Genomic DNA, 19,844 nt, shown 5'->3' on the forward strand with positions numbered 1-19,844 from the left:
ATGCAGGACACACATTTCTGGCTTTGTTTCCTGCTCACAAGTTTTCCAGTTCTCCTGCCTGCTTTTTGTAAACTACACTAAATGAAAAAGGCTGTGCAAGGAATTACTGATTTTTCCTCACGGAGAAGAAATGAGTCGCCTTTTGGCTCCAGCTGCACTGGCTGGAGTTTTGCAGATTCCAGATCCAGCAGGCTATGTCTTCTTCAGGCCCACTAGCCATCCCTTCTGGAGTTTGCATAAACTCCAAGTTTATTCTAAAATTGAATGATTCATATGCTGGACTGTATGTCATTTATGTTCATCTCATTCTTCCAAATTCAAAGCAGTTCCAAATATAGTACATGCCCACGTTCAAGCATAGAAAGTAGAGTTCATGCAAATGTTTTCCTGCTCCCCTGCCATCTCAGAGGGGATTTAATCACCATGTGTAGGCAGAAGTGATCTCAGAGAGCTCAGATAGCAGTTTGTTGCAAAAAGGGATATAGCCAAACTTCAGCTTAACATTGTGTTTCCCTAAATATAAAACTATTTCATGAAAACGTCTTTCAGGAATATTGTCTTTAAACTACATTCATGTATGCAGGATATATGCATACATTTCATATGTGTGACACATACTACACATATAATACACGCACAGAGCACTTAAGCCATCTTTGGAGCTGGTTTTCTGACGCTCGTTTGTGCAGGCTCTTTTCATTCTGCATTCAAGGACCACAAAAGCCAGCAGGGAGGGCACGGTTTCAAAGGCTCCCTTGGCAATGGTTGTTAGCTGTGGCAGGTAAGCAACCACCTGTGGATATAAATTGCCAGTGAAGCAGCCAGGTGCCCAGCACTTTTGAAAAATCACATATTTAAATAGGAGCTAGAGCAGTATTCACAACACCTAACTTTAGGTATCTAATTTCTGTTTCCAAGTTCAACAGTTCTTCTTCCTGTTACCACTGAATAGAAACAACTCCTAAATAGGGAGGTTTAGACATTAGAAATATTAAAAATTATATAGTGTGAATATGAACTGTTCTTTCCATCTACCAGCTGTCCCCTCCTCCTAGAAAGTGTAAACTTCAAGTTACTATTGAAAAGTGTCAGATGAATATATTTCATATATAGAAATAAAATTGCTATATATGTGTATGAAATTATACAGACAGCTCTCTCCCTGCCTCGTGATACACCGCTGCTTTGTTTAGTCTTGGGCACCAAAGCAACAGATAAAATCACCTTGGCATCCCCCAGGTACCACTGACCAGAGAAATCACAGTGCTGCACTGTGCAATTTCTGCATTTCTGATGTCTCCTCAGTGTGTTCTTGCATACAAGTCAAGCAAGGAGAATATAAATGTCAACAAGCTCCTGCATATTACCTGCTTCTTTTTCACTTAATCCTTTCTTGGGTTTGTGATATTCAAGTAATTGCAAAAAGATGGTCGTGCTTTTGTGGGGAGGAGTTATGGTTATGCAGACCTATGCTTCTCTAACAAGGTCCTTGTTTAACTTCCACTCTCAATATAGGCTCTGACAACGTCTGGGACACACACAGGGATGCTTCATATTTAAATTCTGAGGAGAAATCAGCAATCATCATAGTATCAGATATCACAGCTCTTTTATATAACCCAGTTGCAGAGCTTCATTTTCTTGTTATGTTAAGCCTTACACAAATCAGTAAAATTACTTGATAGATATTTCTTACCTTTTTCCCTGAAGCAGTTCCTTCTCCCCTGTTTTTCTCTTCATGGGAAAATCCTACAGAAAATCTGTTGACCTCCTTATGCCACACAGTAGAATGTAACTGAAAGTTATCTTCCTCTTACAAAAAATATCTGTAGAATTGCTTTCAGTTGAACATTCAGTTTGTTGTTTCCTTTATACTTTTAGACCTAGGTTTATGGAATAACAGTATGTTTCTATTTACATAATACCGATTTTGTCTTTATTAAACTCCAGGAAATCTGGCTCTGAACTTTTGTGGGTTTTTTATTTAATTTATCTTAATAGTTGTGAAAATACACCTGTCACTCTATTTGCCTGCAAAAACTAGACAGTAAAACAATTCAAGTGCTGTACCCTTGAACTGAAGATAACATGCTTCAGCGGGCACTTCTGTTCCTGCACCCCAATTTTTCCTATGTCAAAGCAACCAACAGCGTTAAACCCTTCTGGGGGCCAAGACATGTATCTGTGGGCACCTGGACTGCATTGGGCCAGACAGCTATTCTGTGTATCAAAGAACTATATTTTGCTGAGCAACTGAAACATCTTGGGGATGACTGTAATCTATTGACCAATGAGCTGACTACTGAAATGGGAGCAAAAATGAAAAAAAAAAAAAAAAAAACCAACAGCCTACACCTTTTAAATTAATCCCTTAAACCATTTTTCAAACTAGATTCCCAAGCTTCTGAGGTTAGATTCACAAACACAGGAAGAAAAAAATGTCTCCAGAGCCAACGGCTTTCTTTTCCCAGCTCAGCCACTCTCCTCGCTGCTAATTCTAGCCAGGGTTCTGACACACAAAAGAGAAGTGAGAAAACATTATCCTCACATCACCAGTTATCCATGTAGTTGGACTAGGTGATCACTGCAAGTCCTTTCCAACTGGAACGATTTTATTCTATATCTGGATTTCCAGCTAAAATAACATTCTCTTCACAGACTACAGATTTTGGAAGAATAACAATGTAAATTTCAATTGTCTGTGAACACCTTACCATACATTCCAGCATAAGTGTAGACAACAAATAACTATCCAAGTATGATTTAAAATCTTGGAGCAATCTGGGTTCCCAAACAGAGTTTGACAAATGAGTCCACGAACAGAGAACGTAAATGCCAATGGCTGGGTACTCCAAATGTCTCCTCCTCATTTCTTTGAGCTCTGCAATAAAGGCAGACTAGCACAGTCTTTTACTGCCTCTAGCAATACGCAATGACATTTTAAATTGAGTAACACCTTTCTATCCATCTGTTTGTTACACAGGTGAGTCCTACAGCAATCGTACTAACTTCACAAGTGCCTAGAAAGCTCCTGCCTTATAGAGAGATTTTTGCCTTTAACTAACCTTTATCAATACAGGCTTTAGAGATAGGCATGCTACTTTGATGTAAGCTTACCTTTTCATCCTAATTAAAGCAAAGGTAGAGAGAACTGGGCATTACTGATCCCCTGAGGGCTCCAGGGGTTAGTCCTTACCTGTCTGTAGATCAGAGACCTCCTGCATAGCTCATGGTTTTCTGAACAGAGCAGATTGAGCAAAGAAGCCAAAAAAGAGGAGAATTTGACTGCAAGCACCTCTTTACTTGAACCTTGGCATTTTAAACAATGCCTGATGTTATTAAATCTCCACACACATTTATTCTATAAGCAGAGAAATTATGTTTGAACTTTATACACAGCCACATGGGAAAAATAATAAAAAAGGAACCATATCTTGTTTCCTCTGTTTTCATATCAATGAAACATAATGCAACAATATGATATTTTAGTTTGGTAATAAAAACCACATGAAAAGCCTAAGGAAATTTTACTTAAAATGATACTATTTATTTCACTTTTTAGAAGATTTTTTTCTGATAAATGGTAATGTTAAATCCTGTCATAAAATCTTCTCGAGGATTCTTCAGGAACCTCAAATGTTTTCTAATAGTTAGGTTTGTACTTAAAAACCTGTAAGAAGAAACACCATACCATTGCAGTGTTCTCTAAGGTACATAGTTTGTTCCAGAATTAGTATAGAAACAGAAGTGCTTGATGGAACGGAGCTGAATCCCAGTATGTCCCACCTACCTCACCCCCTTAGGATACAAACCTATCCACTGATTGCACAAACAAATTACCATTGTATTAAAGACTACGTAACAGAAAATATATAAGCATTCATCGTAAATATATGGTATATTTCACAGGTTATAAAACAGTGTAACAAACTCTCCAGAAGGTACTATATACATACTTTTTTTTTTTCAGATACAAAGTTTTCTTGATTCTTATACTACTGTTACTTCCAAGGTCTACAGGATTACACATTCAATAAATGGACTTTCAAAACCAGCTGCAGTCACACCACAAAGTTCTTCTAAAAGAAAAAAAAGCTATTATAATCTGCTATTGGTGCATGGTTGTTAATAAAAACTTGTTATCTTTTTTTACTGTATGCAGTATTACCATGCAGACTGCAGGGTCTGCCATGTCATCCACTCACCTTCCTACTCTAGGAGGCAGGAAGGCATAGGATTCAGGTGTGGAGGTCCAACCCCTCAGGGAAATTATTCCCTTCATATCTGTGGCCAAGTTAAAAGGAGTGGCTGCCTGTACTGTAAGGCCATATACTTATTTCACAGTAGTGCAGGTTCGAGCGAGTTGAAATCTGTGGCAAGCTATTTTTAAAATGAAAGGCAACTCACACAAACTCAAACTTTTGTACTAGCAACCACATTTCTGAATGCAAGTTCCACTTCTGTTGGACTTGGGGGTGCAAGCAACGGACTTACTACTAAATTCACCACAACTTCTCTTTTAATTGCAACAACCAGTTTTGGTGTCACAGCTTCAGGTCTGAATTAATCCAGATAAAGCAGCAGCTTAACTTCCCTATGGGGAAAAAAGAAGAAAAAAACCACACCAACAAAAAAATAGTTGCTGCCTTGTTTTATGTAAACTATTGTCATTACTTTTTCACTTGTTCCATGAGACAACCAAGAAAGCCACCAGTTTAGTGGAAATTCCCACTATGTGCAGCATAAAGTCATCTAGTGCATATAGGACAAAAAAACCTCCTCTGTAGCTCTGCTATCACCACTTCTGAAACAAACTAGCAGATGGAAAGTGTAGCAGTCTCTCCTTCACTAAACCAGTCACTGCTGCACTACTGGAAGCCCTCTAATCAGATTTTGTTCATATTCTTTCCAGGACTGCTGAGTCGTGTCAGCAAAAAGTGTTCAGAAAATGCTAACATGCAGCATTTTGCGGTCAATTTGGTGTTTTCATTTGAACTACCTTTTGCAACCCACATGCCTCCTTCCAGAATGTGAAAAAAAAAAAACAAAAAAAAACCATAATCACTAACCTTGAAAATAAACTTGTTAAGTTTTATAAACACATAAGAACTTCTGAGACTGAACCAGCAAACAAGCTCTTAAATATTTTTGCCTTATGTATTTTTTAAGACAGCTAAATATGGACAAGTAACCACAAAGAAAGCAAAGACTGGATGGTTTCGCAGAGATGCACAAGAGAAGTCAAGCACCTTGCACAGGTAGACCAGGAAGGTTCCCCAGGGGCATCATATGGGCACCTCACCAGGCCACAGCAGCTAACCAAATTTCTGTAAAATAAGCGGGGGGGGGGGGGGGGCGGGCGGGGAGTTAAATATGCAAGGAAAAGAGGTAGTTGTTCAGGGCATTTTGAAGTAAATCTGCCACATGAAGCAAAACAAAAGAGGTAAGAAAGTCCTGTGGGTCTCTTTCCACCCTGGGTTCTTTATGAACTCCGTCATCAACCTTTTAAGGTAACAATTATTAAAAGACAAAATCCTGTTGGAGTAAACACATAGCAGCTAGTTAGAGACGGTTGTTGCCTTGACAGGCTGTCTAGAAATGCATACACTGAGACCCATTTTTATGAAAAGGTACCTTACACAGTCATTTAGTAGAATTATAACTGTCAGCATCCTAATAATCTCCCACCTTACTGTTATCTAAGAAAGAGTTGCCTAATCTTTGTGATTCTGTTTTTCAGTTAGCTACATAAAAAAGAAAAGCACCATTTCTCCTTTATTCCCTACTCAATACTGAAAAATAAGAAAGATATTTATTCCAGTGTATAATGTGAGAATACTAGGATTTTTTAATTATTTTCTATTTATCTTATTATTATATTCTTCACAGGTACGTTCTTCCTCTCGACACAATAAGCTATTGACGTTGCATGTGGTTCACAACATCTGAAAGGTGCTGCAGGGTTTAAATATTCTTATCAATATATGTTTTTGTGGCATCAGTCTCTAATCCTTGGAGCTTTTACTGCCTCCAGAATAATACTTCTACAATCAAAGGCATACATGATTATCTAAATCACAGCAATATCAATGAACAAAAGGATACACTGCTTCTGCTATGAGGAAGACCTAAAAACATTACAGTACAGTAAAATATCTCATTTTATTCACACCAGAAAAAGCCTTGCAATAAATAAAAGACAGGTTTCATTTACAAAAATAAGTTCCCGGTACATAACTTTCAGAATCTTTTAAATATGATGGTATAAATACATAAAGCCTGTGGGTTCCTTTCCCCTACTTTCTGCTATTTCTTAGACTATTTACATGGTGTGTGCTGGAGCACAGACTTTTCAGCTGCTACCTACGTTTGGATAAAATATACAGCAGCCAGAATTCCCATATCATTCTCTCTTTTCCCCCTCCCCACCTGGCACAGGCTTCTTCTTACACTCAAAGTATCATTAATATCTAGGATGACTGCTAATCTCCTGTCAAGCAACTTGTGGGAATTACATGATAGTTAGGAGGAGGAGTTGTAAAGAGCCGCTTGCCTTCCACACTCCTTTTGATCCAGGCTGATTCCCCATAGGAAATTACACCTACTAGACCATCTAATTGGAAAGTCTCTCCAAATATAATATGGTATAATACAATGTAATATAGAAATAGTAACTGGCAGCAAGTGAAATTAGCTGCTGCCTATTTAGCAGCAAGCTCTGCTTGCCCTGTGAGCAGCTCAGCACAGAGGAAGACTTTGAGCTCCTTTGACAGCATTGCTGTCCTGTGAGACATGGTCCAAGAGGTCCTGCACCACTTAGAAGTGCCTGGAACTAACACCCAGGAGCCATTCCCTACAGGGAGTAGGGAAATGGTCCCCAAGATCAGGCAAGACACGTTAAACTAAAGTCCACAAAACCAAAGCCTCTGAACCTGGTTGCGTTGGGGGACAACATTTACAAACTGACCACAGCCATGCACAATATCGGCTGCCAAGGGCCAAGAACAAGACTACTTCAGTCATTTCCTGGTAAAAGAAAAACCTATATAAATTAAACAGTAAAAACAAATACTATTGGGAAATTTACCTAGATTCATTACAAAGAATAGAAGTATCCTAATCTATCTTGCATGAAAGTTGCACGAAAAATCCCCTCATCCGTTCCCAAAAAAGGAATTGGTGGGTTTGATTGATTTATTCTTTTTCCATGTATCATTTTAAAAAGTGATGTAAAACCACAGCCAAGCCAATGCCACTGGTTAACTATGTCTATGCAGTCGTTAGGAGATAAAATGATTCCAACATCAATCTCTTTTTCCAGTTTCTTGCTGCAAAACACAGCAATAAATTGCAGACAGTTCACCACAAGGCTAAGATGTAATGCTGTAAAAACTTCTATAAAGCTTCAGTACCAAATTTAACCCCAGTGATGGCCTGTATCACCAGACCCTCATGCTGTGGCAGGAGATGGCTTTGCTAAGCAGTAGCAGCAAATCAATTAAAAGTTGCAGTAAATAGCACAATCCCTTAAAAGCATTCACAGTACAAACATGGTAATGCTCAATGTTATATTTAGAAATAAGATATAAATAACTTACAATTGCATTTATAGTGCTTCAAGCTTTGCTTAAGGATAAAACATAACTGTATAGTAATTATAGCTGAGGAGATTTAAGGAAGTTTTAAGGAGGCTTTGTTAGAAGCGCATTTAAAATACAGACTAGCCGCACTACTGCAATATTAAAACTCTACTATTCTGCGTGAAACTCCTAATACTAACAGAACCCTATACTTTGGTATATCTTGAAATACCACTTGCCTGTCTGGTAGTCCATGTCACTTGTGAATGAGGGGCTGTGTTCAGTAGCAAGAGTGTCACAGAGATGTCTGCCATGCCAGAACCTCTGAGGGGACAGATATGAGTTGAGGAGTACAAGTGGGAAACATACTTGTGGACAAGGGCCAGGTCCTGGCTTCAGCACACCAGCAGTGAGCTGCAATGTTTCCTTGAATAGCAAGTGTTGCTTCAGGTACCCTGGGTTACGACTCCAGCAAATACCAGTACTGACCCACGCGCGAAATACTAACATGGACAATCTGGAATTACTATATATTTATACGTAATGATATTTTCCAAGTAAAGGCAAAAGTATAAGTATGGGTGATATTTGCAGTTGACACGTTAAAGAACTACTATCACTAATGAAGATGCTTTATAAACCTTGGGAAACCAAGAAAATCAATGAGACAAAGCAATCTCAGAGACAGGTCTTTGAGTTGCAGGTAGATACATACAGCTCAGCATTTACAAAACCCACATTAAACCCCTATGAACACTCCTAAAAAACAACCCACACTTTACAACCTGCATTAACACAGGAATCTGGCTAGTAGCTAATGAAAGCATGCTACTTGCCCCAGAGTCTACCACAACAGAGCCTGACTAAAAGAATGAAAAGAACTCAGGATAAAGTTTCATCATCTCATATCTAGAATTAGAAAATTATGGCCAGGTAGTAATCCTGAAATGAATCACATTCCCCTTTAGCAGAGGGCCTCTTCTACAAGTACAGAACACACAATAACTGATATGGGCAGTGTCGCCTGCCCAGCACACAGCCCCACACGGTGTCCTCCAGCTCTTCATTTCTACAAACAGAAAGCACATTCTTGTGCATACTGAAGATCTGCCACACGCAGGACCAGGTGCAGATCTATTAAAATCTATGGTAGCCTGTCTGCTGATTTGCCTCTTATCGAATATGCTCACAAAACAATAAAAGATACTTCACCGTTTTTCATGAGCATGAGCCCTGCTGGAGTTTAATGCATTTGTCTTTTCATGCATTAGAAAGTGCTTCAGGAGAACAGATGTGGACAACACAGAATTAAACAAGAGAGGGGAAAAACAGATAAATGACCACAGGCTAACCATGCATATGTGAGCATAAACATGTGTATATTTTACAACCTTGCACACTGCCAATTAGTCATTTAAGGATTTGGCAGCATAACTGGCAGTTACAATGACCACTATTTCCCTACTGGACTGATTTTTAAATTTAACATATTTTTTGTACAGGGGTGTGGGTAATTTGAAGACATACAAAGTTCCAGCACACTGCAATAGAAACCAGGTTTTTTTGCATACATCCATGCAACACCAAAACCAGCAGAGCCCCAAGAACAACTGGAGCCTTTGTGTACAGCTACAATACTTCTAAATGTATACGTACCCTTTTTAGGTGATTTTTCTGTGACAGAAAATGAGGTTGTACTCTTACCCATTTGAGATTAACAGCTTCTCTTCAGCTCCTGACCTAACTACCAAAGATATTCTCCAAGGGCACCATGTTGAACATTATGTCACTTTAAAAGCATTTAAGTGTAAAGGCTAATGAGAGCTCCTAACTGTGCTTCTAAAAGGCCATCTCATATACTGTTTATGTATTAAAAATACACTCTAGCATTAACAAGCAGAGAATTAAAAGTAGCAAAACTGGTGGACAAGCCAGACTGAGGTGGGATAATAAGCCATTAGCTTTTTTTTTTTTTTTGGAGAAACTAGAAAGGCAAGAAACTGAGATGAAGGCATACTATTGCACGGAAATCATCTTTCTCATCCTAGGAAAATATTAGATGTGTTCAACTTGCATGATAATTGCAAGATGTTATGTCTTCCACTAACTGCCCTGTTACCTGTACGTTTGCCTCCTGTTCCTCAACACAATGCTAAGAATTGTCACTGTTGTTCCTTTCTTTGTTGCTCAGACTCACATTTGGCACCACCTCTTCAGTAATGAAATAAAATCACCACCAGCAGCTTTCTCCTTCCCTGACAACTTTGTCCCATAGGTTTCCAAAGCACCTGTAAGGCTCCCCAAAGGTCACCCCATCACCTCTCACATGAAGAGCAACAAAGGACACAGAACAAACCACAGGGAGAAGAAAAGGACATCTGCATGAACAGCTCTAGTGTGAACCCATAATTTACAGCAAATGCTGTAATAAATAAAATGTTTTACAGTCAATAAAACTATATTCTTCTTTGTGTAAAGGCATTACACAAACAGAAGAGAGAATAAACAGAAAAAAGAATGCATTGCATTCTGCTTTGAACTTCTTGTGCGTTTCTTGTAGAAACAGATGCTCTATGCAATTCCAAAACCTTATAAAATATTAACAGAGAAAAAATTCATTAAATACATCAAATGAGGACATGAACGGCCATGTATTCTGAGTACAAACTAGAATGAGCACATCCAAATTATGTCAAAACCTATGTGCTCTAGGCATTCATGTAATTTCTACATATAATTATCAGATTTGTCATGATAAATATGTTATAATTCCCATTTTATCTAAATTGTATCACAGAAGCCATGTTTCTGTGCCACAATGTAAAATCACACAGGTTACTTTTTGTTTTCCTTTTTTGCATTTCATTCTTGAAATGAATTGAGATTCTACAGTTAGGTAATTTAATGCAACAGACTTTTTAACATCTTTAAAGTGTCATATAGTTTAAAGAGATCAGACTTCTAGAGATGAACCTTCCATAGGCATTTACAACTATTAGCTTATCACTTTTTAGGGCCTCCAAATTCATACCTGTCACAAATACACTTTGAAACAAAGGCAATACCCTCCTCTTTCCTTTCCGAAGCTAAAGTGATGCTTAAAAAAAAAACCCTTTTGTTCTGCTCAAAAAGAAATCAAAGTAAATAAGGAGAAATGTGTAGGTCTCACACTGTACCGTTATCAAGACTGAATTCATTAATTTGATGAATTGTCACAGTTCGGCTATAAAGTGCAGAAAATGTCTGTAGTGTATAGTAAGAGGAGTTCTGGAGTTTCCAGCTTCCCACTACCACTTATTTTGAAACTTCACAGTCAGCAGTAACTTTCATGCCAGAAAGCTAAAACACATTTTTGGGTTTTATAGCCAAAGGAGGAGATAATACAAATGCTATTAGACAAGGCTACTTTTCCTGCCATCTACACTTCCTAAAAAATCCACGACAAATTATATTTTCCATATTATCCTAAAAAGTCAAGATCCCAACCCCTTCTGTAACCATATAATTCCAGACAGCTGTACTCTTTGAAGTCCCAAATACATGCCTGTTTTCAGGATCAGCATCCCACAAGTATAAAACTTGACATTTATTTTGGTACACTAACACTTTTAAGACTGCAAGAAATGAGTGATTACTTTGAGCTAATATGTCATATTGACAACTACATATTTTGAGTCATTTACCTAAGGAAGGTCACGCAGTCCACGTCAGTCAAGAATTTACACCCAAAATATCCAGGGCCCTCAAATCTTGTCAGTCTCCATTTTCCCTCCTGCAATGGACTACTTTTCTAAACAACCGTAATGGATTCACATCTGCATTGAGAACAAACATTTGACCGTTTATCTATAGACAAATAACTGCTAATAAAAACAAAGAACATTTCTCCTTTCCTTCCTTTACTTTCTTTCACCATCATCATGACTCACACAGCTTCAATTTGATCTTCTTGGAAAGAATACCTTGAGAAAAAAGCTCCTAGAATCCACCTATATATTCTCAAGTAACCAAAGTAGGTCTGCTTTTACTTCTGTTCTTTCCCTTGTCAGCTGCCTAGTGCAGCAGTGCTTACTACCTACCCGTTGCTACCATCAGCGATGTTCAAAAGCATGAATACCAATTTTTCTGCCTGTAAATGCACTTTAGGCACCCTATCTCATCAGCAATCTACAAACAGCCAAAAATGCAGAATTATTTGCATTGCTTAGAGGTGAAATTCCCCATTACCATCTCCTTCATGAACCAAACAGATTCAGAGATTAAATTTTACAAAATTCAGGTCCTGTAGGGAGACCTGAGTGCCCCTATCACACACCAATTGCCTGGCACAGCTATACAGCACCTACACAGCTATACAGTCAATCAGCTATGCCAAAGGTGTGTGCCTGACTCCCCCAAGAAAGATTAGAGCTGGGGTGCAGTGCTCTTTCTGAGCTCAAGAGAGTGTCCTGGGATTTGCTGTCAAAAGTAACAGGCACCTGAAAATCAGAGAAAAACATGAAGTATAAATTTGTCTTTAGAAAAAATTACAGTCACAAGACTTAAATATTTTTTCCAACCAAGTGACAATTTGCACATTGGTAATACAATGGTGCAGGTACTGAACCACGTTAAGAACAGGCCTTCAGGGCACCTCTTTTCTGCTTGTCTTCTGATGGAAATCAATGTGATATATACACACTGCACAAGTGGAATTGCATCCTCCATTTTGTGAGGTAAATGGTCAGTAACAAATAGATTCCTCATCGACTGCATCTCGTCTTCGCTTTTTCATTTGTTAGAAAACAAGGGCAGTTGCATGTTCCGGCCCCGGAGAACTTTATGCTGCCACAAAGATGCAAGAACTGGGTATAAGCAGCCTGAATCTCTAGGCATCTGGAGCCTTCTTTCTGCTCAAGTAAAGAGAAACAAGCAAAACGATGTTGAACTGCATTATCCGCTGCATAGCACATACAGTGATGTGAGATTATCGCCTCAGAACCCTGTTTCTCTCAGCTTCATTTGAACTCATATTATTTGCTTATACATTGTATTCTACATACAGTGCTTGAGAACTGCATGAAAAATTATTTAATGTGCAAGCATTATTAATAGTATCTGGAGGAGGCTGTTTTTGCCTTAAAGAGTAATTAAATGTGTGTTAGACTCTGGGGAATGCTGATCTTAATCCAGCAAAGCATCTTAAGAGGTTGAAGTCTCTCATACGCTTAAAACTGAGCGTATGCAAAAATGTTTTGCCAGGCTGCAGCTTTTAATAGCTCCACATATGCTTATAATTAATGATCTGTGGCTATTTTTCATTATCAGATTTTGGTGAAAACTGCAGGAGACTTGACAGACCTGTCATAGTTCGCAGTCACTCAACAAAAACTAAGGCAGCCTGTATTAGTGACATTTAAGACCATTTGAGTCTGGTAACAGCCGAAATCCATGCAGTAAAGGAGACATTTTTACAATGCCTGCTTAATGAAACAACATATAGTCCTGGTGGTGATCAGAATAGATAACTACAGCAGGAGAGTCACCTTGCTAAATAGCTGGATGCTGCCCAGTACTAAAACTGCCAGAGCTTTCACTTACTTAGCTGGCGATCACTGAAGGGATTTGTCCTTTAAAGTTTTCGCCAGGTTTGATTTGAAGCGCTACTAACAGGTGCCCTGAAACAGAAGCTCAGACAGGACAAGTTGTATTGGGGCCCTGCTTTCTGAATGAGGGGGGGATATCTGGGGCAAAGACCCTGGCTCCCACCCATCGCAAACGAATTTTTGCCTTTCTCTTTTTTTAAAGATTTCTTTTAACTAAATATTAGTTCAATATGCTTTTTGTTCAAGAACAATACCTGTCATGCCATCATGTGCAGAGAAGATGCAATTTGCAGTGGCTAGATACACACACTCTGCAGCTGGAAATGGGACTGCAACACCCATAGGAACATTTGCCCTCCACTCAACCTAGCCAGCTGAGGCAGGAACCAGAGAGGTACAAAGCAAAGGACTTTGGCACAACTTTACAAATTACAAGTACACCCAGGGGTCTCCAGAAGCCCTAGATATCAGTTGCTGACATCCAAGCCACTGCATCTTTCCTGCAGCAGTTATCTATGCTGAAGATAGTAAAACCAGTGTCAGTGTGTCTGTCACTGCTATAGTATTTCCTCCAGATTCACAGGAGGTGCCTGCTTGCAGTCCTGAGAATGTGTCCACCTTCTCAGTCCCTCCAGAAACACCTTCTGCCCAGTGAGACTCGCGCATTACCACTGTCCCATGATCACCTCTCAGTGGCAGCGCCAGCAGCTGGGCCAGGGCTGCTGCGCAGGGCACATACACGGTGCCACACTCTGAGACTGAGTTTGCCACCTTCACTGCAACAACAGCCATGCAAATGTGTTTGCACCTTACACTTTATGCTGGGAATATCTACCTATGTGTTATAATCCTACGTACGTGGCACGTTTTCAGTGTGGGCATACTGCTTAACAATAAGCTATTTATTCAAACTAGGTCCCTATATCAAAATCATTCCAGTTTTGTTCAGCTACAGCCCTCCCTGCCATTTGTTCAGCAAGAGGGGTCACCAGAGATGGAAAACATGTGCAAGTACGTGGAAAGGGAAGGCTGGAAAGGGAAGGCTTTTAAGGGAAAAGAGCTTTCTACCCTCATCTCATGATCAGTATGGAAAGAGACATGATAAAGGCATGCAGCAAATATTTTGTTGCCTGCTTTCATTACTAGCGTGCTGATGAGAAGAAAAGTTTGATTTCTAGTTCCTTCTAGGGGTAACTGAATCTTATCCTAATTGAATATCAAAAGATCCACACAGCATCCTGCACTGCAAGCCACCATGCTTCAACCGAAAAGGCAGGACAGTGGAACCAGGATCACATTAAAACCAGAGGGGAAAGGGAGATCCATGGCCAGGACACAGGCACCAGGTCTGCTGGAGACTTCGGTGCATGCTGAGTTCTTTCCACAGTGTGATCACAGAATCAATGACGTATTCTGTTTTCCTATAATTTAGCAGCAGAAATGGAAAGAAGTCTTATTTCATACCTCCAAAAAGGAACTCCTAGAAGCTAATACTAACATCCTTAGATAGGATTGCACAGACACGCATTCCCCCAAAATTACCATGCCATTGAGATCAAATGGTATGATTTCATTACCCGTATAACCATAGTTAAGTCAGGTGTAAATCAGAGTTTCCACTGATTGGTTTACCCATAGGATGGTGTTCCCAAACCAGGAGCTCTGATCCTCTGCAAACACCACTGAAAAAAGACACTAGCTCCATCCCATCCCAAGCACAACCCATCCCAAGAAACTATTTTGTTGGCTTGGTGTTTTGATTACAGGCCATTGTTCATGACAACTTACAGAGAGAAAGGTTATGGAAAATAATGAATGTGCATACTTTTATCTTACACATCTGATCAGAAATTAGTGTTTTACTGGCCACAATACACAGAGAACATCCAAATGCAATAAAAGGCACACATCTTATACCTCACTTCCCAGAGCCCACTCAAAAACCTAGATAGACGCTGAGGCGCAGTACCCTTGGGGAAAACAGATACCTACTCAGTCTGTGGAGCTTGGCTCCCATGGCCACAAAAAGAACCCTTCAGTTTGTAGAGCCAAGACAGAAGAAGAAACAGTACCAGGGCGTGATGCTAGTCACCTACCAGCGGAGTAAGCTTATTTTCAAGTGCTCTAGCATATGTAGACACTCAGGAATCAAAGAAAGGAGTCAGAATAAACACACTCTAACTGAAAAACTAAACAAAAAACTTTGGATACACAGGGAAAATATATTTAACAGATAGAGAAACACTTAAGTTATGTGGTCACGCAGCAACCCCTCCAAGGCTCTGTTTCATCTTTTGGTCCTCATAGGCTTTTAGCAGGGCTCCAATCTCACATTGATATCAAATCTTACACCTTTGTTGTTTTAATACCAGCTTCTTGGTGCCAACCAGCCAGAGCTGTCCAGTTCTCTGAGGAAAAAGATGTCTCAATAATCAGTCAACTCTGATCTCCCTCTTATTGACATGCAGAAAAAGAAACTCTCGCTTTTAATAATAGGACTTCCTTTCATGCAAAGATAGTGGAAGCTTTCAAAGGATAAATAATTCATCGTCTTCCAATCTCTGAGAATAAATTTGTTCCTTTTCTGTTTTACTTTCCTTCAAGATATGACATCTTAGCAAAGCAGGGGAAGGAGACTCCTCTTTGCTTCTAAGGATATAAACACGTTCAATGTTTCATTCCCCACTGCAACAAAACTATAAGATCAATGGACAAGCACTGAAAAGCTTTTCCCACTAGGCACAGACTCTGCCATCTAAATAGTCTCTCAGAAGATACAATCTCACAAGCAGAAACAACAAAGAAACATCTGACATATAGCTAGGGAGCATGCTCAGAATAATCTCACATGGGGACATCTCCACAATAAGACATCAAATTAATTAAGCTTGATCGTATCAGTGAATGGTGACCTACAGTTCTGTCTCCATTCTTTTAAGTTTTATCTAAACTCCAAGGGGATATGGAAAAGTTGTTTTACTTATTGTGACATTTTTTGTAAACAAGGGTGGGTGTGGGGGGGTGTGGGAGTGTGTGTGTGGAAATAATCTGTAGACCAGGTTGAATAAAAAAATGCAACATACTCTATCTGGCAAGCTGGGCTGTGCTTGTATAGGTCTAAAGCAGAAAAAAAACCTGAACAGAGCAACCACCATTTTTCACGAGTAATTAATAACACCAGACCCCAGCAGGCTAAGCATTTCTGCCCAAAACGTGGGGGTTATTCTTATACATGGGAGTCACTCAGCTTTCAGCACAATTGCATTTGGAAAAGGATCCAAAAATCAGCTTGTAGACTGTTCTCATGGCTCCTTTTTGTAGCACAGCAGGAATCACCTTGTATTAGGTTTATTCATGAATCACTAAAAGTAGATGCAAAAAACATAAAAGCTGCCATCTGGTCAGTTCAAAGCCAAACCCATCCCAGGAAAGCATCTCACAAGGAAGGAGGGGATCCCAAGGATTGTGTATGGGCAGGAACACCATAACAAGTATCCCCATCCATCCTGCAGGATTATTCCCTAATATACAGTTACTAATCTTTGTCTGGTCACAGTTTATATTTATTTAAAAATGGAGCTTTTAGTACTTACTTTTAAAAGCTCCCCCCAACATTACGCAGGTAGGTCATTGCCAGCAGCCACAGGATACCGAATGTAAACACCGTTCTGCAGATGACAGGGTAATATTTTCTAATGATATTTTTAAACAACGTATCCCTCTTCAGGAGGCTGGAAGTGCATTAATATGAATGATTTGCTGACTGAAGAGGGAGTAGCGCCATTTGAAGCTTATAGCTGTATAGTACAAAGTAATGTTGGGGAAGGTGGAGGATAAAATCACTATATTAGTGATAAGTCATTAATTTATACCTCAGCACTATGGATTAATTACTTGCAGCAATACTGACAAGAGAAGCCATGAAAAAAAAAAAGAAGAAATCATTGCCGGATATTTTTTTTAATGACTGTTATTGTCAACACTACCAATCCAGTTAAGACTCTACTAAAATGATTAAGGAAACGCAAGATAAGGCTTCCACAAATACAGTCCACCCCATGAACCGTTTTGCTGCTTCAAGCCCAATTCCATCAGACAGTGTGCTGGTATCTGTGAAACTTCAGCTTTTACAAACAAGGTGTTATGAAAGAGAAAAAGAGGGAAAAAAAATTTCAAATGGTTGATTGCAAATACTTTGCAAGGTTGCTACTAACATGTTGCTGAGAGGTGGTGAAAGTTGAGGAAAGACAGGAGGAGAGATCATTTACAGTGACAATGCTTATTGCTGTGGATGTCATTTTATCTCTAAGCTCTGGGAGCAGAGATTCAGAGCCATTATTGAAATGGTATTGAAATACATTCAATGTTTCTTTTCACAGGGACTGCAGTTCCAAAATATGGAGGGTTTGCTAGGTCTAAGGACTTAATTTCACCATTTGTGTGTACTTGGGTGGAGGATGAAGAGGCAGATGCCTTCCCCTACTACATCCTGTTTCTTCCTTTTCTCTTTGATGGTTTTGCTCCCACCAGAGCAGCAAAGGTGAGGGGAGAGACCAGCAACACTGAATTCAATTCTGGCTCAGCACTCTGTACACATCATTGATCTGGTATCACTGTGGACATTCAGCATCATCCACATCAATATCATCTATGTATAGATAGAAAAAGAGAGAAAAAAATCCAGTATTCCTTTTTCAGTCTTCTCTTTATGACCTGATATAAAATAATTATCCCATGCCACTTGTAAGGCAAACATAGCTGAGAAAAAAACATTCAGCCCTTTTCAATGCCAACCATAAAAAAGCACTTTAAAAGCTGCTGCACACCATGCTAGGAGGAATAAGAACTGGTGCAAACAGCACTTCCCCAGCAAATATTTGCCTCAGCAGTGCTGTACTCCAAAGAGAAAGGCTTCCAGGGACAGAAACAGGCTGCTCACCCAGTACACAACTGCCCCAGGGAGGGAGGGAGCCTCGGCTTTGGTCCTGTTAACCAGCAATGCAGCTGGTAAAATTCTCATCTCTGCCAACTCCACACTGCTAGGACTAGAATACAACCAGCACCCAAACTGAAGATGTTAAAATTAGTTCAGGTCATTCCATCCCTACAATACCTATTAAAATGTAAGTGTACTCCCTGCCTAAAAAGACACTGGGTTTTCAGTGCCTCATTGATCCAGTCAAATGGCCTCAGCCTAAATATTTTACATATATATGTATATATTTCTTAGCTAGTGTATATTTTAAAGCAATTTAGCACACACATTTAATTAAAATCCAAACGCATTACTTCAAAGTAGTACTTCAAAAACCCCATTAGCTTTCTTACCACAAACAAGCTGGCATAATCCCCCTGGAGAGGTTACCCAGTGTAGTGCTGACCCTGCAGCCTTTAGGTTCACTTTCCCCAGCACAGTTTTAATATACATACTAACATATGTACATACACAAGGGAGCAAGTACATTTCTCAGGCTGAAACTAGAACCTGTTCCAGGTTCACTTTCCTCAGCACAGTTTTAATGTACATACTAACATATGTATATACACAGGGGAGCAAGTGCATTTCTCAGGCTGAAACTAGAACCTGTTCCAGGTTCACTTTCCTCAGCACAGTTTTAATGTACATACTAACATATGTATATACACAGGGGAGCAAGTGCATTTCTCAGGCTGAAACTGGAACCTGTTCCCTAAAACTGAGCTACCCAACAAAAGAAAACACATTGCTGTGTGCACAGTTTTCCAGCATAATTTTCCAGGCCAAGCCTTCTCTCCATACCTTTCCCGGGGTATGTGTCAGTCACAGATCTGGAGCCAGAAGATCAGTGTCAGGAAAAGCTGCCAGAAGAGGAATCAAGCTACACGCAAAACTTCACCAAAGTTTATTCACTTTAGAGAAAAGGAATAAGATAGGTTGATAGAAGCACAGTATTACCATACCCTCGCCATGTGTAAGACATGCCATTATAAGCTGAACGCTTACAGATCTGACCCAAGCAGACAAGAGGAGCAATTCATGAGAAATTAACTTTCACCAGATGACTGGGAAGACCTTTCGCTTCCCAAAGTGAGTGCACTTTGTTAGGTCAGTAGGGTTTGGCTAATTAGAGCTGTTTCTGGCTCTTCCAAGATTGAACATATCAAACAAAACTGGTTAGAAGAAAGTTTTCATGCAAATTAAAATATTAGTTTTAATATTTAAAAATATAATCTTTAAATACTTTAAAATATAATATTTAAAATAAAGATATTATTTTCAGTCTCTCAACATAAATTTGTCCCACATTCAAATAGCTCTCAAAAAGACTGGGAAAACTTGGAACGTCATTAATAAAGTCTGCAGAGGTCAGTCCTAGATACTCTGCATGTGCTGACTTACTACTTGCACACAGGGGCTTTAGCAGCTCCTAGTTCAGTGCATTTTTCAAGATTTTGGATGTCCAACGGCTCGGTTAGCATCCCAAACAAATGGCCACTGTCATTTGTGCAGTGAGTGTGACACAGCCTGGATTTACACTGTGTACACTACAGGGCCACCAAAAGACCTGCAGTTCCTATAGACTTGTCACTTCAGATTTTTCTACAAGTGCATTTGGCCTACTAACACAGTGATTTCATTTCATGTGAACACATGTTTTTGCTCAGGATTTCTCAAAGGAAAATATGGAACTTCCTGTGC

General features: G+C 39.4%; 1 protein-coding gene across 2 annotated transcripts in view; it reads right to left on the bottom strand.

The window, feature by feature from the left end:
* The window catches only part of SLC7A11 (solute carrier family 7 member 11), a 176,322-nt gene extending 157,582 nt beyond the window's left edge, over positions 1–18,740 (bottom strand). The window contains exon 1 of one of the 2 annotated variants that reach the window (XM_080403016.1): positions 1,697–18,740. Coding sequence is in view for 1 of the 2 variants with exons in the window: in XM_080403015.1 (XP_080259141.1) it covers positions 1,697–1,740 (44 nt within the window). In the remaining variant the exon portion in view is untranslated. The remainder of the gene's footprint in view (positions 1–1,696) is intronic. The other variant, XM_080403015.1, reaches the window with a different exon arrangement.
* Positions 18,741–19,844: the final 1,104 nt, after the last annotated feature.

Source organism: Falco punctatus (assembly GCF_963210335.1).
Source record: "Falco punctatus genome assembly, chromosome: 1".
Classification (NCBI taxonomy): domain Eukaryota; kingdom Metazoa; phylum Chordata; class Aves; order Falconiformes; family Falconidae; genus Falco; species Falco punctatus.